This window comes from Haplochromis burtoni, unplaced genomic scaffold (genome assembly GCF_018398535.1).
Source record: "Haplochromis burtoni strain Fernald_Lab_line unplaced genomic scaffold, NCSU_Asbu1 Contig_80, whole genome shotgun sequence".
Taxonomy (NCBI): Eukaryota; Metazoa; Chordata; class Actinopteri; order Cichliformes; family Cichlidae; genus Haplochromis; species Haplochromis burtoni.
The window spans coordinates 1,311,753-1,337,422 of record NW_024582441.1 but is presented as its reverse complement, the minus strand read 5'-3'; the positions used below and the strand labels follow the sequence as shown (position 1 = coordinate 1,337,422).

Here is a 25,670-nt window from a genome sequence, read left to right as displayed (position 1 = left end):
GTCACCAGAAAACGGCAGTTCATCATACTTTTGTCTGTAATCAGGATGTGAAAATAAAAAAGAGAAGCTGCATAATGCAAAAGGACAGACCACACTTTATTTGACAGAAAGACAATTATTTATTTGCCACAGCAGAAGTAACAAAGCATTTCTGTTCAAAAATAAAAACAAAATAAAACAAGAATCACCCAGATATCACCCTCACCAAACTGAAGGAAAACAAGCTGATTTGGTGCTTTTCCTTTTTGTAACACACATTTGTTTTTATTCTTTTTTTTATTCACTGACATTTTCTCTTATTGTAGGTGTTTAACTCTTTTGTCCTCACTAACAGGTAGAGGAGTGATGACACCAAGCTGCAATCATCCAATGAAAGAAGAGGGGACCGGAGGCGGCAGTGACTACTGATGGCAGTGGAAATCAATAGTCGGGGTTAACAAAACAAGTGAAGGGACTCAAAGTCGCTAATGTTTGGGACTTGTTCCCTGAAGCAGGTTTTCGGAAATCATTTGCGAGTTAAACTTGAACAGATGGCTGACCGATCATCAAGGCCCAGGAAACAAACCAAACCTGCTCTCTGAACAGACCTGTGGTTTGTAATCAGAGGATTTCAAGAAAAATATCAGCCCAACATCTCATCTGTACATCTGCACCAATTAATTGAGTGTGTAATACGCAATCTGAGAGACTTATTTACACTTTTGTCAGTTGTGAAGCGTGCCAGGACTTTTGCAAGAGCTTGGTGGAGTGCAACTATGAATTTTGTCATGGGTGTTTGTTAGCGTTCACGTATCTTCTCGTTCCCCTAAAGTGTAACGCTGCTCTGCTTCATTCAGCCACCCTGCGGTAGAAGTAGAGATATCCCAGGTCTTTGGGAGGCTTCTCTGAAGCGCACACCTTCTGATCATTGAAGATCACCCATCTGTGAGACACAAAGAGAAAATGCAGTTTACAAAGGCCTGTTTAACAGCACCTGCTGCCTCCAAATGAACAACTCAGGTACAGATGTCATAATAACACATTAAAGCAGGTAGTCAGTAGAAATTGATCCATTTTCATTATTCAGACATGAAACAAACATTTTTCCTTTAGTTATGTTGGTGACAGATGGATATAAATCCTTCAAACCTTCACTTCTTTGACAGATTAACACGTCAGACCGTGCACATCAGCAGCCATGAAATGAGTTTTGTCAGAGTAGATGTGGAGTATGGTGCCCCCTGCTGAAGCTACTTTATCATTTCAATGCAATTCTTTACAGATGTTTAGCCTGCACTAGAAAATAAATTAAATTCAGGGACCAGGAAGCACATTTAATAAAAAGTTTTTCAGGAATTTCTTTGTGCAAGTGGGGACATGAATGCAGTAAATCACAGTTATTTTGTTGCGGTATTTTTATTGTTATGACAGGTGATTTTAAAATTTCCAACCAAAACTGTGAAATATTCCTTAAACAACAAGAAGTCTTGTAAAAGCCAATAAGAACATGAAAGACTGGCTAAGCTAATCTGAAAAAGTATGAAATTACATTTTAAGGAACTGGAACTGATCGTGTTTGAGCAAAAGTTCTGAATACGCAGCAGAAAGAGACTCATGAGAAATGTTAGGAACCACCATCTCGAACCTCAATGTGTCTAAAATACTTACTGCTGGTCCTTCTTGATGTGGGCAACGTAATGGCCACACATGGTGCTCGTCCCCATGTGACTGATGAATGCAAACAACTCATATTCTGGACAAACAAGAGAAAAAGAGATTGACTGTAACACATTAAAGCACTTTATTAACATAGTCTAAACTAACGTGAGCAGACGATCTGATTATAAAGATTATTTCTCCTCTTTCCGTCTCCTCCTATGGACTTACTTCCTGGTCCGTCTCTGACGCGGGGTCCAGGTGGAGGATCCCTGCCACCCTCGCTCTCTGCAGCTGAGCGCCCTCCTTCAGACACATCCATGGACTCCAGGTCATCCAGGTGAGAGAAGATCCAGTCTACTGCCCGGTCCAGGACGTTACTCTGTGTGACAAACACCAGTCAAGAGTCAAATACTTTCTAAGCGTAAAGCTGAGTATCTGTTGATCACAAATACTTCCAAGGGTCTAACTGTTAGAGAGCAAAGACAGCTGATGAAAGACCATTAGAGGACAGGAGCAGCACACAAAGATTTCTTAACACGCTGTTAGTATTTGCTCTGGGGAGAAGTAGCTGCTGTGTTTGGCTGCACTCCGAGTCATCAACCATCTCCCAAAGCTCAAATGTGTGCCAAACACCTTTAGGTAGGCTAAGCTATATGAGGTAATGTCAGAACTACGTCACCATTTACAAGAATCTTTCAGGAGTCCCTGAAGAGGGAGGAAGATCGATCCAACCAAGTGCTCACAATCAAGGTGTGTCAGTGAACTTCAAACAATACCCTATGTCCCACCCCAAGACAGATAGATCATGTAATGTCAAGCTACAGCTTTCATGCTGCATGTAGGCAGCTTTGGTCTGGTGTTTTTATATACTACAGATGTTACTTACTACTGCACTTGTTGCAGCCCTGAGTTCATCCTCCCTCTCTCTGTAATCTAACTTTCTTCTCATTGATTAAAAAGGAGACAGCAGAAACTGTGTGCCTCAGATGTTATTAAGAAAATCCCCTCTTTTAAGGCTCAAGCCCTTTAAGAGAGAAAAAAAAAAAAACTGACCGTTGCTCGAAGTGCTTTGGTTGCCTGGTCTCGGCTGAAGCCCATAGAGACGATGGTCGCCAGGTGCTCCTCAGACAGGCTCTCTGTGGGTGTGGTTCCAGGTCCAGAGCTGCAGCCAGGCAACACCAAGGGGGCAGAAAAGTCTGCAGCCAATCAGAAGTAAAAGAAGATGTGAAAAGCAACAGTCATAGTGAGATGGTTTGATTTTTGGCAAATCACTGTTGGTCTACACACCTGGATCATCCATGTGGCTCATGGTCCAGTTCATGGCAGCATCAATTCCAGTGTTCCCCGTGTAATACACCGCTTTCCTGCAGGCCTCTAGTGGGAATCCCATTTCACATAACTGGGACACAGTGGAGTCATCGAGGACTGGAGCTAAGAGAGAGTTGAAAACAGCTGAATTACTTGGATGTCGTTTTTGGTACAACAGCACAAGATTTACAAAAGGAAAAAAAAAAAAAAAAAAAAAAATTCGAAAATGAAATGTTGTAACTTATATTAATGTAAAGTTAAACTGATGCTCAGAAAGAAACAGAACCAAAACCTTGTTTTGAACCAAAAAATGTTTTTTAAAAAGGCAACTGAAGGACGCGTGAGAACAGAAAAGGCAGAAAAAAAAAAAGAACAGAAGGAAACAAAGGTGGGCGAATGAGAGTGAGAGGGAGGAGGGAAAGAGCAGAAATGACAGACTGACACAGCAGTGGGGAGTAGAGCGAGTCGTCCTCCTCGTTGCCATGGGAACCCAGGATACCTTTAACCTCCACATCTGGTGTCATGAGTGGGGGCGGGGCCACCTCTGGCAGAAGCTCCTCCCCTGGCTGCTGCCCAGTTGCACGTAGCCCGCTCAGGTCCAGAGTATCAGGAACATCGATGCTCACGTCTGCATTAGAGAAAAGTCACACTATTACAAACCACCTGAAGTCACTCATCATCAAGTACTATTCAAAATGTCAACTTCCTGTCAATGGCTAATAATGTGTGGGGTTTTTTTTTTTAAAACAATATATTTTGATTTTATTGCAGTTGCAATGTTGTGGTGGTCGTTCCCTAGTGAGAAATCTCCGTTTCAGTAATCAAAATATTTTAAGCATTTTTTTGCAAAATTTTAAATGTTACACATCTACAATTTTTAAATATTTTGTTTTACACAGAAGCAGCAAGTATTTGAAAACAATAACAAACAGACAACCACTCCCCCACAAAAAAAACCAAAAAACAAAACCAAAAAACCAAACCAAAAACTGCACACCCTCATCCTCAGAGTGGCGATAGAGTTCCCATTCACAAGTGATGAGGGGTCAGTAGTAATGTAGGCACTGTCTCGTACTACTGTTATGAGTTATGGGTTTTGTGTAAAGATCAAATGATGAGTTTTGTCTGCAGGGTTAGGAGCTCAGACATCCAGAAGGATCTCCTTCGTGTTTAAAGGAACCAGCTGAGTTAGTTTCTTGTCGAGCTGGGAGGAGACCCAGTAGTAGACCAAGAGCTAACTGGAAGCATTATATATCATATGGCCTACGAACACTTCCAGATCACTAAAGAAGAACTGGAAAGTGTTGCTGGGAAGAAGGACATCTGGAATACCCTGGTTAGCCTGCCACTACCATAACATGACTTCACATAGGAGGGATGAATAGATGTATGGATGGCCTTTGAAATCTCAACAATGTAGCATTGCTCTCTTATTTTATTTTGCAGCACCAGCGTAGGCTTATTACATTTAATGTTTGTTTTTTTAAATAAACAGCCCATTTTTGTAGGATCTCCATCACCTCTTTTTCTAATAATGTCTGACTGAAGCAGGTGACACTCAGTTCGGCTAAAAAAAATAAAATAAAATAAAAAGGTAAAATACTTTTCAAACACCTACTTTCACAAAGAGTTCATACCCCTAATCCCTTACTTGAGTTTTATGCTTTGTTAAGCCAATTAACTCAAAGACAGCCTGGATACGACAAACTTGATTCATAGTAAACCCCTCTGGCATGCATTTTTGTACACAGAAATTTATAAAGAAGAAAAAAACAAAAAAAAAACAAACCAAAACATGTTTTCAAAACAAAAATGTAACCATATCTTTGCTCACCCAGTTTTTTAGGCACCCAGTCAAGACCAAAAGTGAATTTCTTAATCTGGATAACCAGGTGGTCGGGGAAAGAGGCAAAGCGGGTCGTTCTGATAAATGAGAGAAAGGCTGTCATTACTAAAGATCTTTTAAAATCTGTTCCAGTTCACTACTTCCATTATGAGGGCGTCTCTCTTCATACTTGGTAGCAGTAGTTTTTGCTTGAACAGCCGAGCTCCAGAAGTCCGTGAGGATCTCTGGTTCGCTGAGAGCCGCCATGCACGCTGTGAAGGGGATTTGTGCACGCACTGTCGGAGCTGATGAGTCCCCCTCCTCACGGCGGCGCTCAGCCTCCTGAAGCTCTTCTGTTATTTAAAAAATAAAATAAAATAAAATAAAATAATAATAATAATAATAATAATAACAACAATAATAATAACGGGTTTCTCTTTAATGAAATGCTCAAGTCTAAATACCTGGAAAGAACTAAATGTTAATGTTGCAGAGATTGTCCTCATCCGCTGCTCACCTGTGTTGGTAGCCTGGTCCATGGGCACGGGCAGCTGGACGATGTAATCCACCCGCTGTGTGTATTTGGCCTTCTGTGTCTGCTGACACACAATCCGCTCCTCCACCAGAAACCTGAAGGCTTCAGACGGGTTGGACCCAGAGCGGCAGTTTCTCTGTAGGATGAAGAAAATGGACATTTAAAACAAAATAATAAGGAAAAAATGTAAAAGTACAAGACTTTAGCTCAGTGCTTTGAGCGGGCGACCACATGCCACACGGCTGAGAGCGGTCGGCCCGTGTTCGAGTTCGACCCGCGGCCCTTCGCCACATGTCTTCCCCCTTCTCTTTGCCCCCACTTTCCTGTCCTCTCTTCATTGTGTCTATCCAATAATGTTGAAAAAGGCCAAAAAACAAACAAATAAGAAAATACAATGAGAGTGATACTTTACCTCCACCATGTTTATGAAGTGCAATAAAAACTCCTGAGCATCCTGTTGTCGATTGGTGGAGAACTCCGGGTGGCCCCGCCCGACAAGTGCTTTGAACATTTGCGGTGCTATTCCGATTTGGTCTCCCTGAAAGCAAAGCCGGAGAAGAAGGATTTCTCAGTTGTGGGAGTCATCATTGGTTGTACTATAGTCTCACTCACTTCTGAGCGATAATCCCAGCATAAGGGACGGATATTTTTTTTAAACCTAGTTTTTTGGATCCAGTATGACTGATTCCTTCTGCTTACCCTGGGTTCAGCTGCACCATTTTCCTCTCCTGGGTCTGGTACTGGTTTGGAATAGTCTCCTGACAGCAGACCATAACCAAGCTTGGCTCTGTAATAAACAAACAAAGCTGACAAGATGCACATCCAACGGGATGCCAGAGCCTCATGCAGAAGGTGGATTTAAATATAGACCAAGATGTATTTTTTACATTTTTATTTCAAATAACAATCTGGAAAATCTAATCATGGAGCTGATATTATTATCTGTGTTGAAAGGTCGCTGCGCAGCTACTGAAAAGCAGAGATTGTTTACTATAAAATAGATATGAGTTTAATGAAAACAAGAAAATTAGGTAGCAAGTAGACTTAATCTTATTATATCAAACTGTTGATAAAGAGTCAAGTTACATGAGCTGCGTCGACCTTCTGTTTTCACAATAATGGATTTTTCTTTTTTTTCTGAAGCGAGGCTCTTTAGTTGATTTCTGCTGTGCTATCGAAATAACAGCAAACAGGTGTCGATGAAAGTCTGTCTAAAAATAGCGCCTTTCAAAAGAGAAAGGCAGTATTTACACATTAAAAGACAATTATCACACTTGAAAATGCAGCTGCCAGAAAAGCACACAATAACTGGGTTCGTGGCTGACAGCTGGCACACTGTAAATGTGCCTGTGTATATTTATGCAGATGGCTTATTTGATTTTACTGTGTATGACACCAATATCAGAAAGCCATATGTGTGTATGTAAATACATGTGCATGAAAACTAAGGTAGCACGAAAACATGTCTAACATTTTAAAAAGAGTCGCTTTCCCTCTCCTGCAGTACAAATGAGGACATTTAATAATTACACAAAAGCTTGTAGTTTAAAATGAGGAAACTCACACTTGGGTTTTGAAGTCCTGGGTTGGGTCGCTCGGTGCTTCATCAATTATCTTGTCGATATTAGACACGTACCTGCGAGGCACGGACAGAAAAGCTTGAAGGAAATTCTTTGGATTCATCTTAAATGTTAATGCAAAGTATCAGACAAATTTTCACCTTTTAGGTGAATATTGACTAAAAAGCAATATTTTTATTTCAGTTTGCTATAAGAAATAACATGCTGGACACAGCTGGATGGTGACTGTTTCAAAAAAAGGAAAAAGAAAAAAAAAAGGAGGTTACTGACTTGCTCTGGAAGTCTGGGATGGTGAAGAGCACTTGCATGACAGAATTGAGGTAGCAGCTGTTTCCCAGGTTCTTCATGCCAGTCAGGCCGGGGCCAAACAGGGGGCGCAGGGTGGTCCCCGACTCCTGGATCACCTCCCACTCTCCCACACGCTGATTCACAGCAATCTCCAGCTCTGTCATTGTCCTCTCAGTCTGAAAGCAGAAAAGTCAATGCAGTAAGTATGGTGGCTGCAATCACACTACCTGGACTGGACTGTATCTGGCTTCCGGACTTTTCAGGCAGAGCTCAGTTAATCTGAGTGGTTTAGAAAAGTGTAGGGACTGCACTGTTTGTGAATGAAACATCGGTTTACACCATGTGAAGAAACGCTTCTGTGGCCTAAATACTGAACTGTTAGCTGAGGAATACAATCATATTACTTGCCAAGGCCAGCAGCACCTGCTGTTGCTGAATGAATTCAGTTTGAATCACTACACCGACTGCTCCATCAGTTAACACAGAGGCCATCCAAATGACTATGAATTTCATTTCATTATTTATTTAAAAGGGACAAGGCAATTTAAGTTACTTCTAATGGGAAGCAAGAAACTGATGTGCTACACAGAGTTTAGAGCTGTTGCTAATTTTCACTCAAATTAAAAATTTTAAATACAAGACTCTATGCAGTCCAATTAAAAACCAAGCATACCCTTACTGCTTCCATAGTAATTAAGAGGGTTTAATCGATTAACTGATTATCAGTAACAGATTCTCATTGACCACCTCTATAAAATTAGAGGATTTGACAATTTGTAGGCAGTCACCTCAAGGTCAGGCCACATAATGCTCAGAGGCCCCAAAAACTCAAATGCTACATCTCAGATTATACAGGCCTCAGTGTGTTAAACATTAAATTTCATTGATTTCATGATTAGAAAATCTATGGCTTGTTTTTAAAGGTTTCCAGGAGAAAACAAAAAAAATCTTGCTTAAAAAAAAAATAAAATAAAATAAAACAGCACTGTGGCTTAGGTTTGCAAAGTTGCATCTGAACTAGTCACAAGAGTTCTGAAACAATTTCCTTTGGATAGATCAGACCAAAGAGGACATGCTTGACTGTAATACACAGCACCACATACTGAGAAAACCAAACAGCACAAACATCTCGTTCCAACTGTCAAGCTCAGTAAAGGGTTGATGATTTGTATTTGTTTAGCAGCCATACAACCCGGGCCCCTCACAATCATCAAGTCAACCATGACCTTCTCTGTTACCGAAGTATTCTAGCCAGATATGAGGCAATCTGACCAACAAGTCAAGTTTGGCTGAAATTGGGTATTGCAACAGAACAATGACACAGTTCAATATTGTTTGGTTTATGATGCAGAACTTTAACCTAAGATGGTTTCTTCATAAGAAAGACAATTGTGTAATCCAAACTTATATTTAGATATTTATTCATTGATGCTCCCCAAAATTTAATTTTGATTGTTTGCATGTTTATTTTTTGCCTCATTGAGCCAGTTTATCTTATTCCACTTTAAGCATGTTATAGCATATCTTTAATATTTGTGCTGCCATAACTTCTCAACTTAAGATAAACAAAGTATCTTATCTTACAAGTAAAGGGAAGATATGCTGCGTAAGAAAGAAAAATGCTTTGCAAGAACCTTAATATAAAAGCTTAAAGAAAAGTTCTTATATTAAGAAAACTGATAAACGAGATTAGGCAGTATGACTCATTAATGACACCAGGCAGGCAGACAAGACACTATAATATACAACTAACTGCTGTATTCTGTCTTCTGCTTTACTATCCCACAATTCTTTCACCTCCTCGGCTGTGCAGCATCATTAGGTGTGTACAGAAAAACATCAGCAAGAAAAGAAATAACATTAGAGTACACAGTGAGAGGTACAGACATCTTAGACAAGACAGCTGTGTAGACTGCACTCTGCATAAGAGGGGAAGCAGGTGGCCAAGAAATAAAAGACAGCAGGGATTCAAAGAGGAAACAGGTGTTGCAGAAAAAAAGGGAAGCAGATCGATATGATAAGCAGTAATAATTATATTAAAGCACTATTATATTAAGAACAACATAATATGTAGTTAGCGAAAAACAAAAGCAGTAATAAATGAAAACCAGATGAGAAGGGGGTGAGATATTCAATAAGAGAAGTATCTTTTTTAAGTATTTTCAGCTCAGTAGCAGTGCGACTTTTTTAGACCTTAATTTTTGCAACACCATACAATCAATGGCTATCTGACAGACAAAAGTAGACACCACCATTATTTGGATGTCTGCAAACAGAAAGGGGGGAAAAAAAAAAAAAAAGTCCCATATCCCTGTCTAAATTTACAACACTCCAATCATAAAGCAGCAGACTGATCAATACTTCTATCTACACGACCTTGATCTAATGCATAACATTAAAAACCAGGAAGAAATATGACAGCTCTCAACTTGCATTGGTCGATAAGTGAACAAATCCAAAATAAAATCAGCAGAAAAATAAAACTTACTTTCTCCATGGTCATCATGTCAATACCAAAGTGAGCCAGGTGCTCTGGTAACTTGGAATCGAGCACCATGTCGTCCTCATCATAGGAATACACATCTGGAAAAACAAAACAGCACAGGGACAGAGCTTCAGACACATGCATAAGCTCTGTAAAAAAAATTTAATTAACAGAAACCAATTACTATCAAATAGTTTTTTCGCTTACCAGCGCCATCAGGAGTGATGGTACCGAGTTTGACAGCAAGTGGGTAACCGGTCTCCTGGTAGTGGAGCAGAGCGTGGTTGTTGCCTCCTGAGCCATCAAAGTACCTGCGGCCACACAGAACTTTGCCATCCGTCAGGTTCATCCAAATGTTCTCCTGGAGGTCACACACCTCACACCGCCAGCCACTACGACAGAAGAGAAAGCCTCCAATAAACACACTTTCTGATATAAAGATAACAGGCCTTTATAGAGCTTAAATGACAACATTCTCTCTTTTACGATGTATTACTGAAAAGGGAACAGGATCAATATTGAATCAGTGGATTCTAAATGTAGAAAGGCAGTATCTCGACTAAAATGGATACACCTGTGGCAACTCCATAAGATTTGTACATATAGACAGCCAGTAGGGGAGGGCGGTAAAAATGCTATGAATTTGGCCAACGATAGCGATTTTGACTATACCGCTCTACTGTGATAGCGCATGTTGATAATGTCATCAAGCTGCGCCTGTTTTGGTCAAAAGCATCGCAGCGGTTGCAAGCATGGAGCTTAAAGGTGGGGAGGAGGAGGAGGAGGTGATCATAAAGGGGACTGGTGTGACGTCGGTCATATGGACCGTGTTTGGGTTTAAGCAGCCGGATGTTAAGCAGAAAAATATCCTCTGCAAATTATGCCGGGTACAGTAATAGCGAAGAACATTTTGGAATATGAGGAAAGCCAAAAACTGCGCTCTCCACAAACGCCCAGTCAGTCAAGTGGAAAGACAAAAGACGGCCCTACACACCAACAGACTGATCTTTTCCAAAGGCACATTTGCACTTTATCTTAAACAACTATAATTTTAGAATTTAGTGTTTTACTGATATTTTACTTGTATTTTTTTTATTCAAAGATTTTTTCACATTTACCTTCATTTTTATTTGTCATTTAAGATTTTTGTGTTACATTGTTTGGAAAAGGATCGGTTATATCTTAAAAATTATTTGAAAATTTTTGTAATTAATAAGAAAACAAAAAAAACTTTTGCACAATAAATGTTCTTAAAATGACATTCTATACTGTTCAGTCATTTGGACATATCAATATTAAACAGATGAAAAGAATATCGCAATATATAATTACCGCACAGGATTCAAATTATACCACAATATGGATTTTATGCCATATCGCCCAGCCCTAACAGCCAGCACATCTTTTATCAAATTTGAAGAGAATATGTGAGCTGCTGCACGGCAAGTTTATTAAATAATAGAACTTTGGCCTCACCTGGGAGGGATTTTGACTCCATTGTCTAGCTGTTTAAGGTCAGCGGCATGCTTCGACTCCTGTCTCACCTCTCCATCCCACTGCTGAACTTGTAAGGTATGAGACACCGAGTCAGCTGCCATGATACCCGCCATAGACAGGGACACCTAGGTGGACAGCAGGGGGACAAATTTCAAGAAAATCTAATTTGAAGTCCACTTGCTCTTAAGCACAGAAATTTTTCTTTAAAGAAAAAGAAAATTCCCAAACAGACTGGAAGGAGGCAAAAGGTTAGATGATGATAAAGAGATGATATAGCAGCACTATGCATCCTCTGCACACAAACAAACAGGCAAGTATCATGAAACAACACCAGAAATTATTCCACCATGGTAACAAATACAGCTCAAAACAATAAACCAAACATTACTCAAAGAATACACATCTTACCACCTACAATCTAAGTGATTTGATAAAACTTCAAATACTTGATAACTGACAATAGAAAAAGCATGAACTCTGGAAAATGTTGGCAGTCAGGTCTGGACATTGTCTGAAGTGAGGCAGGCAACTTGAGATAATCCACTCTGGTCGTGTTCTCACTACCAGAAATACTCTTGTGAGGTTTAGGCGACACAGCTGCCTAGGCAGAGCATGTGAGGGCAGGACACATCATGCCCACTGTCACTGTGAATTCTCTGGACAATTATTTGCACTATTTACACATAGGAGCATCCAGAGATCTCACACTTTGCACTAGGGGGCTGACGTGTTCAAAAACGGCTTATCATTAAATCTGACTGTGTCACAGTTGAGTGCTCACATCCAACTCAATTGGGAAACAAGAGAAAATGCCTCGTTTTTCAACCATACATCATAATCTACACCTATATGCATGTCACCCAAGTTCTAGTATTAAAGGACTGCTGAAAAGGTTCACTTGTTTGCTAAGATAATGTAAGGCTGTGTGATTATGGTAAAAATCATAATGATTATTTTGGTCAAAATCTTGGTGCAGTATTATTTAACAAAATTATAGCAAGACTTTTAAAAGATTATGGATTTATTCAACTTTCAAAAACAAATCAGTGGATTTCCTTTCATTTTAACTATAACTTGATGAGGAAAAAAAACACGTGAACATAAATAACAAAGAAAAGGGATGGGTTTCCTATTTCATGCCACACTGTGAAACAGGATGTGGCACTATAATTATTTTGCATCAGGTATCTTGTTTGATAACTGAGCATATAGTAAGGAGATTGCCAACATTTGAAATTAATAAAGCACATCTTATCTTACCATTTACTGCCATACAGACAACCTGGGGAAAACCTGAACAGACTAGAAAACAAACAAGACCTCTCACCCGCTCTCTTACGACATCAGGCATGGTGGCCAGGTCCTCGGATGTCACCTCCTGCCTGTCTGGCAAAATCACCACTTTTACGTCCTCCTCATATTGCTCCTGCTCTACATCAAACCCTCCTTCAATACCTGAAAAGAACAAAAAGAACAAGGGTGGAAGCATGTCTCTAGGAAAAAGTGATACCCATACAGTTAGCCTTTTTTCTTTAAATACATGCATGCTTATGCACTCACCTATAGCCAGTCTGGTGGGCTTTTTCTTAGGTGGGTGTCCAGAGCCAGAGTTACCATCATCTTCCTTCTGTTGGCATTGAGAGTAGGTGAGTGGACATGTAAAAGGATGGTGCTGATAGAGACAAATGTAATTTAGATCACCGTATTTTAACCATAAAGTGTCCCACCTTGGCCTTACGAGTCCGGGTGATGTGCAAATAAGCCTTCTGACCAGTACGAGCATGATGCCTGTCAACATACTGACTCCCCAAACCCAGGAAACTATTCATGCACACATACAGGCCTCCTTCACTCTCCTGTAAAGGAAGCACGGACAGTGTTTAATGCTTACTGTCCTCTCTGTTTATCTCGCACCACTTGTAGTAGACTTGCAAATTAAAGTTGGATGCGATCTATAAGTTAAGCATGTCACAGCATCAGTTGCTACAGTGAAAGTAACTAGCACTCCTGTCAATTTGCTAGCCTTTGCTGTTAAGCAATGCTCGTTTATTTTAAAGTCCACAGAAAAATATTGTCTGTTAAGTGTGACACACTGAGCAAAGTTAAATTTACATAATCAATGGTCCTGCAACAGTTGTGACTGACTTAGTTTGACAGCTTACTCAGTTAAACCCACACAGCTAGCTAACAAGCTATAGCCGCTAAGTTTCCATTACATTGCATTATTAGCTTAGCTTGAGGCTAACCTGCTAGTTAGTTGAAATGGGGAAAACGTAGAAAAACAGAGCATTAAAGTGAGACAGCACTGGCAAAACGTTACGTTAGTGTGAATCACGAAAGAGGAAGGGAATACAACACAGCAACACTGTCCATCGGCTGAAGTTTTGATTTACAAAAGGAAAAATGGCTCACCGGTGAGGAAAATGACAAGGCGCATTCGTCTTTGTGGACGCGGTCCCCGGGTTTCGGGACCCGAATTGTGGACAAAACCGACATCAAAAGCTCACCAACGTCCGCCATGACGAAGCTCGCTAGTTCCACCTTGCAGTGGGACACCTGCTCTGAGTTTGGACACCCAGCCTCTTGATACCCTGGCTCGGAAGCGCGTCTGTTGTCTGGCCCGTGTTGTGCTGCCTGTGTTTGCCTGAATGAATCATGAGACGCTGCCTTGTGTTGAGGGAAGGCCGTAAAGAAGTCCCGCACACAGAGTGGCTGCTGCTCATTACCGTAATCCACAGGATACAGGTACGCGTTCTCATTTTTGTAATGCAAAAACGACTATTTTATACTTGGTATTTCCACTGCCGAGTCGCCTTATCAAAATGTGAATGTGCGTTAGTGCTCTATTAATTATAAGAAATGATTACTTTCTTCAAAATACAACCAACAACTATTAGTTTCACTTCAAACTACCAAAGTTGTTTTACATCTGTATTTACGGTAACGTCGGTTGCGTACTTCGGGTTCCTCTCGGGTGAGGTACAAATACTGTAGCTTCAGACATAACAAGTTCAATCATGTCAAAACTCATCAATACCGCAAATCCAATTTGACAAACTCAAGCAAACCCAACGGGAGTCGTTAATAAACGCGCAGTGTTGTATTACATGTATTAAATTCATTAAAAAGTACATCAAAATTCAAAAAAAAGCCCCCACTTTCTTAACAGGGAGGAAACTTTGTGGGTAGCTCTCCCCTTGGAGTCCCTCCTCTGCTCCCACCTTCGCCTCCTCTGCTGGGATTGCCTGTCGGACCATGGCGCTTCAATCGGGACGTTTGGCTGTATACGTGGCGTTTAATTGTGTTATTCTCGCACTGTTTAGTTTTACCTCAACGGCTTGGGCAGGAGGCAGCACCAAAGTTATGTCACTTCTGCAGCCGTATGATTTTCTGTATTACAGCGGGGTCCGCGCATATTTTAGTGGGGAGTGGGGCAAAGCTGCAGAGCTGCTGGAGAAATCCATCGTGACCAGGGAATCACTGTTCGGGGTCCGCAGGCAGTGTTATGACGACTGTATGGCAGCAGGGACAGAGGCTCTGAAGAAACTGGGTAAGCTGGGCGGTAATATAAATTATATCAGATCAATTACTGGTAATATGATGATCTGTCTGAACAATGCGCCTGAATGGTGCTGTAGAAGCTCATTAACAGTCAGTAACATGCTAATTACATTAAACTGCATTAATAAATTAGCTATATAACACTGGTGTAGACCACTTTTGTCCCTGCTGACTAATATTGGTATATCAGCAAAAAAATTGGCCAATAAAGATAATCTGTGACACGGTTTTGGGCGACTTGGATGTTTCAAAACTGTGTAATGAAGAGTTAAAGCTAATTTGCTTCAATGGAACAAAAAAACACAGACTAAGTGTAGGTGTCTGAATCAGCTGTCAGCCAGTCTTTTAATTTTATACCCTGGTATTAATGTCATCAGTGCATCATGCAACATATTAGAACAGATTTTGTGAAATTCAATTATTCTTTTAGCTTCTCACAACTGACATAATTACACTTGCTAGATCACAAACACACCCTCAGGGATGAACCTGAAGGGCTATGTCAGGAGGGGCATCTGCTGTGAGAAATAAGGGAGCAGTCACTAGTACCTTCTTCCATACAACCTGCTGAATGTTTTCAAACCTGCCAACTTTAAGGAAAGGCCAGAAACGACTGACCTACTCAGTGAATATGTAAAGTAGAGCATTCATGGATTCATGCAGACGAAATAGTGATGTGTATCTATGCTCTGAAGAGAAGAGGAGTAGAGGTAGTAAAGGTAGATGAGTTTAAATACCTGGGGTATCCAAAGCGACAAACAGTACACAAGGGAGAGGTGAAGAAGGGAATGCAGGCAGGGTGGAGTGGGTGGAGACGAGTTAGAGAGGCATGGTTGAGATGGTTTGGACATACGCACAGGCGACATAGTGGCTATATATATTGGCGGCAGCTGCAAGGTAAGAAAAAAAGAGGAAGGCCACAGCAGAGGTTCATTGTGGTGAAGGAGGCCATGCAGATGGTGGATAATAGGGAAAGAGTGAGATGGAGGCAGGGGATTCATTGTGGTCAGCCCTAAAGGGAACGGCCAAAAGAAGAAAAAGATTGGACCTATCATGTAGCCAGACAGATAGCTTTGAGTCTGTGTTAATTACTAGTTGGAAACTAGATTTTATGAAGTTACTGGCAGCTTCACCCTCACTTCTCGGTGTCTAAATGCGTAGCTAAAGAACAATGTGACCTCAAGAGCTCAAAGAATGTGTGAGATAGGCTTTTTGTGTTTTGTTGTGGATTGTTTGCAGTTCTAGAACTCAAAATTTATAAAATATAGGCCACAGGCTGGGACCTTATCATTTTTTCAATGGTGTGTGTGTTGTTAGACTCTGAACACGGGACTATGTGGGACCTCTGGGCCCTGGACTGGGTGCAGCAAAAAGCTGAGTGTTTGAGGTTCTGCATTGGACGCTCTGTCACACATGTTGGACAGCTTCCTGTTTCTGCTGATATAGAATACGAGTTTGGCACTCGCAACCCTTATAACTTTCTGCAAGTCACCTACTACAAGGTAAGCCATTCTTTACACAGCCGTAAGGAGCTGCTGCATAATAAAGCTCCTAAATTGTCATTACTTCTACCAGCACTGTGTTCCAAATTGTCATTTAGAGGAAAGCACCTGTCAGTATTGTCTGCAGCCATAATTATAGTTCAGCTCACAGCTGCATAAATAATCACAGCAACACCCTTATTGGTCTGTAACAAACTTCATTCAGTCTCTCATTTTCCTCCACATCAGCTGGAAAAGTTGCAGAGGGCGGCATCGGCAGCTCACACCTACTTCGTGGCCAACCCCTCTCACCTGGAGATGAGAAACAACATCGAGAAGTACAGACGGATGGAAGGCGTGACCGAGGAAGATTTTCAGGACAGAGAGAGTCACAATGAGAAACACTGGGTGAGGAGGGAAGAGTAATGGGGCATACAGTGTAAGTGGGAAGAAACTGGGTTGCACTGCTTAGAAAAATCAGTCAAATCTGAATAAATGTACTGTCTGACCCATTCAGAATCAGCTGATCCTTCAGCACTTTGGAGCCCTCATACCTTCATAAGCACAGAGGAGAGACACATGACATTTCTATGTCTTAAAAAGACATTTAAAAAAACTGAAGGCTGTCTTACATCCACTCTAAATGTTGCAATTTAAAGCAAAAATGTTGTGATTACCTTAAAAAATCATCTTAATTCAACAGAAATTCTAAAAAGCTGCTTCATTGTCATAAAATCTGTAGGCGAAGATAAAGAACACTTATCTAAAGAGGCTTAATGGTTAGGTTAACAGTGTTTGTCAGCACTAGTCAAACATATTGCCTTACCTGCAACCTTCTTTCACAGCTGCTAGTGTTGCTATTGTCCAAATATAAGCAGATAGCACGAAAGACCAAACTACTTATCTTTTTGAAGCACTTTAAGTCCTCTGGAATGAACCAATAGTTCTCAGTTTTAGTTTCTAAAAAGCATAAAAGCTTTGATTCACTAGTTAAGCAGTGGAAGAGTTTTTGCCCTTGCTAACTAGTTAATGATAGCCGATATGCAGACAGGTTTAAAGGCTTTGAACAAACATATCAGACTTTTCTTTAACTGATTGATCCTAACTAAGCCATAGCTAGTCCTCTAATAGTCCTCACTCTGATGTAAGTTCACAACTCAACTGCTAATGAAGTGCGTTCAAACAGAATGGTTTTAGAGACGTCACTGTGGAGAGTCAGACGTGGCCTGAGGGACTTAATTTCTCTATCTCACTCTCACCTTCACTTGTCTGTTTTCTAGCCGTGCAATCCAGATGTGAGGTGTCTGCCTCTCATTTTCACTATCCAGCCACACGTGTTATATCACGATTAGGCATAAATGCTGCCTGTAATGACATGCACATATCTCAAAAGTAAAAATGTACTTCATCATCAAACACTAGCCTTTAGCTTTGGGTAACACTTAACAATAAGGATTGTAATAATCGGTGTGTAAACCACCTATAATTCAATAGCATCTCATCGTTATTGGTTAGTGTGTGTTTTATAAACGGTTAATCTTTTTCTCCTCAGGTAAATGTTTGTTAATGCTGCTGTAAGGATTACTTAGAGGAGCACTGAGAATACTTTGGCACAGCAATTTTAAAATAGTTCTATTTAAAAGTGTTATATTTCTTAAACACTATGATACAAAACAATACACAACTCATTAGGTTTTGTTTTTTTTTAATTAGCAAGCAAATGGTGACTGTGTTATTTCACTGTGTTAATCTCTGTCTCTGTGTCACTGACTTCAGGTCCTGTATGATGCTGCGCTGCAGCTCGAGGCTAACTCTGAATGGAAGCAAGCAGCAGAGAAATGGAAAGCTTGTGTGAATGAAACCCTGCGGCAGACAGAGGAGTGCAGGGTGCAGTGTGAAGTCGCTTCCCAACGGCTGCCTGAGGACAGGGGAGTTGACAGCGTTGACGGCGTGTTTGAAAAGGCAGCAGGTAAGAAGCAGGCAGAAGTTTTGAGCCAGACAGAAAGAGACCAGAAAGAGCCAAATGTCACCAGTTTTTGTTTTCTGTCCAGCCCTGTCCCTCTCCCTGCTCTCATGCCGACAGTCATGCGTGACTCAAGTGGCCACACGACCTGGAAGGATTTCTGCTCAGGAGGACTTCCTGCCAACACAGCTTGAGCATCTGCACATCGCACAGTTTAAAGGTCTGATTTTTTAGGTCAATGTGAAGGTCAGACACGTGATTTCATTATTCATCTTAAGACTGATGGACTACTTTGCATTACTTTGCATCCTCAATTCCCGGCAGCTGGTGACATAAGCGGGGCGTTGCAGATGCTTCGCTCTCTCCTGCTGTTTTACCCCTCTGACAAGGACTCCTTAGACAACCTGCAGCTCTACCATGAGACACTAGGGGGAGACACAGAGTCACAGAGCACACAGCCTGCTCAGGTACCATTCAAACCACTCAAGGTTCATTATATTGAAATGACCACAGTGGTGTAAAAACGTAAAAAGTCATAAATCCAATAAAGTAATCCAAGTAATTTAAATGAGAAATACATTTTTTCTCTTCTCTTTTTCTCTTGTAACTTTGGTCATTGCTGTGCTTTTTTTGGAAGTCGAATTTCCCAGAGGAACCCACCCGAGGGATTAATAAAGTTCTATCTTATCTTATCTCTTATCTTATCTCTTGTTCAGTTATTTCAAGCATTAAGTTTCAAATTCATCTTTAAAGTCATGTTTAAGCACAGATTTGTGTGTTTTTTGTCACACAGGAGATTGTCAGATACATCAACCACTCCTTGCAGGAGAAGAAGCTGTTGTATTTTGGTATGGAGAACCTCGACTTCACTTTCACAGATCCAGTAAGTACTGATGCCAAATGTGCAGTGCAGTGACAAGAGAGCCAGCAATAAAGCATTTCTTTGCTGAGATTCTTCATCACCCTCTGTGCAGGATCTTTGGACTCCAGAAGAAGTTGTACCTGAATCATTGAGGGAGCTCTGGAGGTAAAAAAGAAATCAAAGGTGAATCTGTCACTAGTGGAAACTAATGAAACAGAAAACTCCATCTGTATCTTTTGTGTTTTACTGTTAGAGCTGAAAAAGAGAAAATAAATGAGAAAATGAAAGTGGGCGAGCAGCAAGAGGAAGTGGATGACAGTGGGTTTTTTGCAGGTGAGAGACTGTATTTTCCCTATGCTATGTGTCTTCAGCCTTTTCCACCTAGGGCATCATGGGAGGAGCTCTTCGTCACCTTAATTACACTTCAGCTAGCTTAAAACAAGGAAACACGAGTGTATCCATGACAGATATGCCTGTTTATCTGGCATGTAACCATTAACATCCATCTATCCATTAACAAGTGAAATAATGAACAACATCCACACGTACCTACAGGCTTTGTAAGGTTGTGAGTAAGGATCAACAGATTATAACAGCTCACACATCTTATGTATGTGAAAATAGAGGATCATTTAAATGTAGTGTGTCACTGTTTCCTGGCATCTCTGTTAAAGATGACACACTAGAAGACATTCTACTCTTTATATTACACTGCTTAGACTTTTCTAAAATATAAAACAGGGAAGGAGTCACTTATAGTCAAGTGGAGATTAACCTGTCTGCTGCTATGGCCATCAGGGAAAGTCACCAAAAAGTCACAAGCTTTGTGGGTTTTGTTCAATATTGTGGAAACTATTACAAAGAAATTGAAGCGGCAGTTTATACCGAGAAACAGAGTTTTGTCTTATTTGCTTGAATAATTTATCAGTTTCACACAGAGGAAAACGAGGCGTGAAGTGACACAGTTTCTATGGATCTACTGAAACCTGAAGACCAAACAGACCAGCGCCTGAAATAAAAGTAAAATCAAAAAGAATACATTCAGTTTGTTGGGATCTGGTCGCCCCATTACACACTGTTGTTATAGAAGCAAAGATTTTCCATTTGGCTGCTTCTGCGACTTCATATCACCAAAAACACAGTCGTATCACCATCTTCTGGTGACCCACTTACTGTCTTATACTTTCTTATTTGTCCTCTCTGCAGGAGGTCCGGTGCCTCGGGTGGGCGTGACTATCACAATGGACGACGAGATGCTGAATGGCACCAATCGAGTCGTCCTGGATGGAGTCATGACGGAGAAGGAGTGTGACAGGATACTGCAGTTAGCATCAGTAAGTTCAATCAGTTTTTTTAAGGCATGCATGTGAAAACCCCTAACTTACACATTTACATGGTCTCTCATAGGTGGCAGGATCTCTCGGAGATGGTTATCGAGGACGGCGGTCTCCACACACTCCTCATGAGACGTTTGAAGGTCTGACTGTCCTCAGGGCGGTGAAGGTGGGTGGAAATGATGTAACTGAAGCAGGTCTACGAGATGCTCTCAGCAGCATCTCGTGACCCTCACTGCTGCTTCTTCCTCAGTTGGCTCAGGAAGGCCTGGTGAACCAATCAGATGCCAAGCTGTTACATGAGCTGGGTGAGAGAGTGCGAACCGTGCTGCACTCCTACTTCAGGAGCCCCTCAGGACTTTTCATCACTTTCACACACCTGGTCTGTCGCACTGCTGTCACAGGTAAAACCAACAGTACTCAATACTAGGATAATTGGAACAGGTTCTCTAATGTGTAACCAAATCATCCACTCTATTCTTACTTCATTACTTAAAGTTAAATGTGTTATTTTGTTCTTGTTCTGTTTTTTCTTTTTAAATCAGAGGATCAGAAGGGCAGGCTGGACCTCTCTCACCCCGTCCACGTTGACAACTGTCTCCTCGAGCCGGAAACCAAGCAGTGTTGGAAGGAACCACCAGCTTTCACACACAGAGACCTCAGGTACTGAAAAAACATCTCTTCGTGGATTAATAATAAATTTGGGCTCACACTTTCTCCATAAATAATTTTAGAAGATGTTCTCAAGCCATTTTATTCCAGCAAATATCCACGAACAGAATGTTTTAATACGCCTTTACTGGTAAAATGTCACTTAGATATCATCAGCTTATAACAGTGAGAGAATGGTACATGTCATCGTTGCCAGAACAAAGCTGTCACAAACTGAACAAAGAACTCTGTGATCCAGAGACTTGTGTCTGCTCAGAATAGTTTTCTGAGAAACACCTTTAGCTGCTTGAGGAATGTGACATTTTCAAACCATTATATAGAAGATGTGAACATCGACGTTGTTTCTCCATTTCACAGCCATAAGCTACATTTGGGAGTGTTACAATATTAGTATTAGAAAATGAAGTCAACTTTTTGAAGCTTTCCTTAGCAAATAATCAAAGGAAAGCTAAAACATAGCATGCTTGTATCTGCAACTAATTTTGCTGTTTAAACAATGATGTATCCCGAGATACTGGTGCTCAAAAACTGATTACAGAAAAATATCTTGCTGTGTCTGAAGAGGACAGGTGGGAACATTTCTTAGATGTTGCTGATTTTATAGGGAATTACCTAAAAAGCATTAGTTTGCACTGCAAGTCTTAAACAGTGTTTCAGGGGAACAATTGTGGCAAATATCAAAACAACCAGAGCACCTGTCGTCACTGATAAATAGTTTTGTTCTGTTGTTATGGGGAAATAATGACACCTTAGAGCTACATGAACCGATGGAGGTGGAGGGAGAGCAGAGAAAACACTGCTCTACAACACAATTACTCCATAAATAAATGCAACTGAAAACTGAACGTGACACTTAAAGTTGGTGTTTTTAGTTTTTATTATATGCCAACAGGTCAGTCTAAGGAAAAAAACGTTAATAATTGGAGACTGAAATGGCTTAGTTACATTTTGAGCTGAATTTTTGGCAAAAAAGGCCCAAATGGTTGTAGGTGGTAGTGTTTCAATGTTTCTGCTTTGACCAAAGGAAGGAAATGTGTAATTGTTGCAAGTTCTGTTTGTCTGTCTGTTTGTTTGTTAGCACTTTAGTGTCCACAGTTTTCAAGATATCATTTTCAGATTTTATGAGATGGTTATGAGGTGGATGGAGGTGGGCTGTCTGAGTGCTCCTGTTATGAAATGTAACTGTCAGTTTAAAAATTTTGTGACATTATTGAATTGAATTTTAGTCAGTGGCAAATCACAACAACCGTCACCTCAAGATGCTTTATATTGAAAGTTAAAGATCCTACAACAAAACAGAGAAACCCCAACAAGATGACCCCCTAGGAGCAAGCACTTGGTGACAGTAGGAAGGAAAAACTCCCTTTTAACAGGAAGAAACCTTCAGAAGAACCAGCCTGTTACACATTAATTGTTTCTATTTCACATTTTAAAACTTTAACCCTGGATTTGACCTTCCTTGTGGCAGGAAATCTGCAATGCTGCAAAGTAAAGTTACATTTCTTTTTATTTCAGGGGTAATGAATTAATTTTATTTTTTTGGACAATTTTCTTATCTAAATGTTATATTATTTTTGCATGATTGATTAAACTGACATTTCTCCATGGCACAGAATCTCACCTTCACCTGCCTGTTTCTTCATCGTATAGTAAACGATGAAGAAATATTAAGTGGCCAATAAATGGATGAAGACATGAGAAGTTTTAGTGAGAAATTAAAACGGTCCACATAGGTGTGAAATTTAAAAATAAATAAATGGGATTAAAATGTAAAGTGGAATTAGCAGGACTACATAACAGTGTAATAACAAACTGTAATAATCAAATGACTGTGTGTGCATTTATGCTCAGATTTCAGCCTAATTCTTACACAGCAGGTTACTTTTACGACTGAATGACAAACATCTCTCTGTCTCACAGCGCCATCCTCTACCTGAATGACGACTTTGATGGCGGAGAGTTGTTCTTCACTAACAGAGATGCCAAGACAGTAACGGTAAGTCATTCTAATCTTTTTATTACTATTTTAAGTCTTTAATTAATATATTTGTTGGAGCTGGTAAACTTGTCTTCTGTGCCTTCAGGCTCGAGTGAAACCCAGCTGTGGTCGACTGGTGGGCTTCTCCTCGGGTCCGGTAAATCCTCACGGTGTTACCGCGGTGACCAGAGGCCGGCGGTGCGCCCTGGCCCTCTGGTTCACAAAGGAGAAGCTCTACAGGGACAGGGTGAGCTTTATGACAGCACAGAGCTGCCATGACCTCCTTCTCCTCCTCCTCAGGTCTGGCCGGTCACCTGCAGGCGTGTGGTTGATGATGTCATGATACCGGTGTTGGATAACATGAGCAGCTGGGGCACAATGCAAATCTTGTGGCTGTTTGCATGTTTTCCTATTTACTGTGCCTGGTCTGTGGTGATGCCTTGACATTGTCTTTTAGGTTTATCATAAATGCAATCATTTTTCATGCCCCTGACAATTTATAAACCAAAACATGTTTAGTTCTTTTAATAAGCTGTGATTTTCTGCAGCGAGGGAGTGCATCCTCATCAGTGATAATAACAGAGATGTAAGGAGCTGCGCTGAAGAGTTGCTGTCGAGCCAAAGAGACTATCGAAATGACTCAGTTTACATAACTTTTAGCATCACGTAGATAAAAGAAAATCTAAATTTACATGTAGAAACACACTTTGCTTAGATGAACAGGGGGTTTTCAGCTCCAGCCTTACATTTTCTGCTTGGCTACATTTTCATTAAAGTTTTGGTTATGCAAGCAAAGTTTCATTAACTTAGTTTATCCCGCATTGGTCATTGTTTGCCCTGTGGGCTCGTGTTGAGCAAATGAAGCTCACTCTAACAGAGGAGAATCTCTTTTACAGAAAAATTGTCCCAAAAGTGCAAGAAGAGAAGTTGAAATCATTCCAACAAAGATGAATGTTCCTCCCAAACTTTAGTTTTATGTCACTGTGACTGCAGGAAGTCAATATTTGAGCTGCATTTTGGATCTCTCCCTCAGGAGCGAGAGGAGGCAGAGGCCGTGTGGGCTGCAGATGGACACAGTGTGGTGAAAACGGACGAGGAGAAGGAGGGAGGTGCCACCTCTAGCCGTAACGCTCGGAGCCAAGTGACAAAGGAAAAGAAGCGAGAGAGAGGCAGGGTGACAGGGGGCAAGGATGAGCTGTGAGGGCCAGAATGAGCCCAAACTCCATCATTTACCCACACGTTCACCCTCTTCATGTTGCTGCCTGGTGGTGTACAGTTTGCATCTGTGTATATACTGTATTTATACTGTATACGATGAGGGTATATGAGAGAAATAATGTCCTGTCGTCCCTCTAATGTCAATCACTGCCCTAAAAACCAAAGAGAATAAAAAAAGTCGTAAATGTGACTCTGTACAGGTGTATCGTGGGTATTGTATGCCAAATGCATGCAAGTGCTGAACAGAGAGCGCATTAGATGATGTGAAAACAGGTCTGTGTAATCTATTAGGTGATTACTGCACACCCTCTTTAACACCCTGCTGATAAAAACAATTAAAAATAAACAAAAAGAAGGTTAAAGTTTATTTAGTCTGTTAGACAAAGATAGGATGATAAGATAGGAACCACACAGCAGCAGGAACCTGTGAACACAGTGGCGCTGTCCAGAAACTATCGTTTGAGGCAGTAAAAGAGGGAGAAAAGGACCAGAGACAGACAGCGAGAGGTGTGGAGGGAGGGGAAAAAAAGATAGAAATAGAGAGATTACTGTTAATCCCTCATAAATGAGTGCATTTGTTTATGAAGCTTAAAAACATCTCCCATTTAGAATATGGAATAGTAATCCGGGAGAGATGATTTAATCATTCACATGCAGCGCAGTGACACTCGACCACCTTCTCCCATCTTATCCTCCCCATTACAACCAGAGCCTCCACTCAGCCCCCCTCCTCTGCTTTCATCTTGTGCATTAGGTGCCGACTTAAGTACCATTCATGGCCCATATTAACACTCTTACTCCCCCCTGTGTTATAATCCCCTGCTGCTGGAATTGGGTCGGTGGGCCCTTTTTAATGCAGCCTTGGGTTTAACCTCTTCCCTCCCTCTCACATTGAGACCACGTAGCGCCCAAAACACCTCCGCATTAATCTTCACTTAAGTAGTAGTTAGTCACTAAAAAGCATTTTATGCATAATGCATTTTAATGCTTTTTAAATGCACATTAAAGATCACAGCCGTCTAATGATACCTGCGTATACAAACGAGAAATTTACACATCAAATTTCTATGTTTTTACATGAGCAGCAGAAATTATGTAAGGCTCAGCCGCATAGTTATAAAACTGGTGTTATTATAATTAAGTGCTGTGTGTAGTGAGTAGCAGACAGGATACTCATCTCCTATATCACATTTCCTACTATTTGTGATTATGACCCTAACCTCCTATTGGTTGCCTGATGATGATGTCTGGCCTTACGTAATTTTGAAGAGTAGAGTAAACAGAAATAATAAGATTCCAGTTTTTATTTTACATTCCTGTTTATAGGGGTAGCCTGTATCAAAAGTTAAAAGAACAGCAGCAGAGATGCAACATTTCAACACACCAACTGCTTACGTACAGTTAGAACAAGAAACTGTACTCTGTTTACAGCAGCTTACTGTTAC

At 40.8% G+C, this 25,670-nt stretch overlaps 2 protein-coding genes across 5 annotated transcripts; one reads left to right on the top strand and one right to left on the bottom strand.

The window, feature by feature from the left end:
- Positions 1–95: 95 nt before the first annotated feature.
- On the bottom strand, positions 96–13,863 carry usp5 (ubiquitin specific peptidase 5 (isopeptidase T)). Of its 4 annotated transcripts, none has more exons than XM_005925196.3 (20): positions 13,569–13,863; positions 12,884–13,012; positions 12,717–12,780; positions 12,484–12,611; positions 11,136–11,281; positions 9,867–10,051; positions 9,663–9,757; positions 7,157–7,350; positions 6,871–6,942; positions 6,006–6,093; positions 5,719–5,844; positions 5,289–5,442; positions 4,962–5,124; positions 4,781–4,869; positions 3,389–3,574; positions 2,926–3,069; positions 2,692–2,834; positions 1,867–2,017; positions 1,648–1,732; positions 96–922 (listed from the first exon to the last, which is right to left on the bottom strand). In XM_005925196.3, the coding sequence occupies exons 1-20, from the start codon at positions 13,674–13,676 to the stop codon at positions 829–831; spliced, it is 2,544 nt and encodes an 847-aa protein (XP_005925258.1). In that variant the 5' UTR covers positions 13,677–13,863; the 3' UTR covers positions 96–828. The 4 variants fall into 4 exon arrangements, with proteins under 4 accessions (XP_005925258.1, XP_014189964.1, XP_005925260.1 ...); XM_014334478.2 differs by having other exon boundaries at positions 12,717–12,783; positions 13,569–13,862; XM_005925198.3 differs by having other exon boundaries at positions 3,446–3,574; positions 13,569–13,862.
- A 493-nt stretch (positions 13,864–14,356) lies between these two features.
- On the top strand, positions 14,357–24,415 carry p3h3 (prolyl 3-hydroxylase 3). The gene is made up of 16 exons (XM_005925199.3): positions 14,357–14,706; positions 16,035–16,219; positions 16,448–16,606; positions 17,975–18,167; positions 18,250–18,381; positions 18,486–18,628; positions 18,955–19,044; positions 19,136–19,188; positions 19,277–19,356; positions 20,230–20,357; positions 20,431–20,526; positions 20,611–20,761; positions 20,903–21,020; positions 22,950–23,025; positions 23,114–23,254; positions 24,041–24,415. The coding sequence occupies exons 1-16, from the start codon at positions 14,412–14,414 to the stop codon at positions 24,206–24,208; spliced, it is 2,208 nt and encodes a 735-aa protein (XP_005925261.1). The 5' UTR covers positions 14,357–14,411; the 3' UTR covers positions 24,209–24,415.
- Positions 24,416–25,670: the final 1,255 nt, after the last annotated feature.

Coding starts and splice junctions, on each gene's coding strand:
- usp5 (XM_014334478.2), bottom strand. CDS start 13,676: ATGGCGGACGTTGGTGAGCTTTTGATGTCGGTTTTGTCCACAATTCGG. Junction 13,013..13,568: donor CCTTGTCATTTTCCTCACCG/GTGAGCCATTTT, acceptor CTTCCTTTACAG/GAGAGTGAAGGAGGCCTGTA. Junction 9,758..9,866: donor CATCACTCCTGATGGCGCTG/GTAAGCGAAAAA, acceptor TTGTTTTTCCAG/ATGTGTATTCCTATGATGAG.
- p3h3 (XM_005925199.3), top strand. CDS start 14,412: ATGGCGCTTCAATCGGGACGTTTGGCTGTATACGTGGCGTTTAATTGT. Junction 19,357..20,229: donor TGACAGTGGGTTTTTTGCAG/GTGAGAGACTGT, acceptor TCCTCTCTGCAG/GAGGTCCGGTGCCTCGGGTG. Junction 20,762..20,902: donor CTGTCGCACTGCTGTCACAG/GTAAAACCAACA, acceptor TTTTTAAATCAG/AGGATCAGAAGGGCAGGCTG.